We start from the raw sequence: 654 nt of genomic DNA, 5'->3' as shown, positions 1-654 counted from the left end.
ACATACATACATACATACATACATACGTAAGACTACAACCGTGCTCAGGAAAAAGGGCGGCAGACGTGAGGCAGAAATTAAACAAATAGTTAGTTTAATGCCTCAAATGCTCAGATAACTTCTGCGTATTAACCCAAACGCTGATCAAACCCGGGAAGAAGTTTTGCTCAACTTTCAGACAACAAAGATGAACGTCTCACCCGCGCGGCCACCAAGAAGACATGATTTCCCTCCGAGTCCGCTCAACTGTGCGGTGATTTCTCCTCCCTGCTCGATGTTCGTGGCGTCCACTATTAAAGAAGAGGTAACGTCGCCTCTTCGGTGTTTTTCTGGAGGTGGGGAGAGGCGATTTGATGCCCAGCGCTAAACTATTATTTTTGCAGCCAGTCTGTCGTGTCCGCGCTTCTATTTTTCTATCTCGCGCCCTTCTCCTTCGTCCAACCCAACCACAGAAGTGACGTGACTGCGCTCTGCGCATGCGCAGTCAGTTGCACAGGAAAAAACAGAACCCCAGACAGGTCCTTCAAAATAAAATGAGCAATGAAATAACGTGCTGCACCGCAACAAATCTCTATTCTTCAAAGACTGGCTTGAAAAAGACGTGGAATAATCTGGAAAGTGCCCAAAAATACTAACATTATATTTGTATAAAGT

The 654-nt window shown here is 45.6% G+C and overlaps 1 protein-coding gene across 1 annotated transcript in view; it reads right to left on the bottom strand.

Annotated features, from left to right (window-relative positions):
* LOC106511870 (myb-related protein B) overlaps window positions 1-614 on the bottom strand; it is a gene marked incomplete at its 3' end in the record, with an annotated part of 2,230 nt that extends 1,616 nt beyond the window's left edge. Inside the window, 1 exon segment of the mRNA XM_014000598.1 lies at window positions 201-614. Within this exon segment, the coding sequence (XP_013856052.1) occupies window positions 201-478 (278 nt within the window).
* Window positions 615-654: the final 40 nt, after the last annotated feature.

The sequence above is a fragment of the Austrofundulus limnaeus genome, unplaced genomic scaffold (genome assembly GCF_001266775.1).
Source record: "Austrofundulus limnaeus strain Quisiro unplaced genomic scaffold, Austrofundulus_limnaeus-1.0 Scaffold3422, whole genome shotgun sequence".
Taxonomy (NCBI): domain Eukaryota; kingdom Metazoa; phylum Chordata; class Actinopteri; order Cyprinodontiformes; family Rivulidae; genus Austrofundulus; species Austrofundulus limnaeus.
This window is presented reverse-complemented; position numbering and strand designations above follow the sequence as displayed.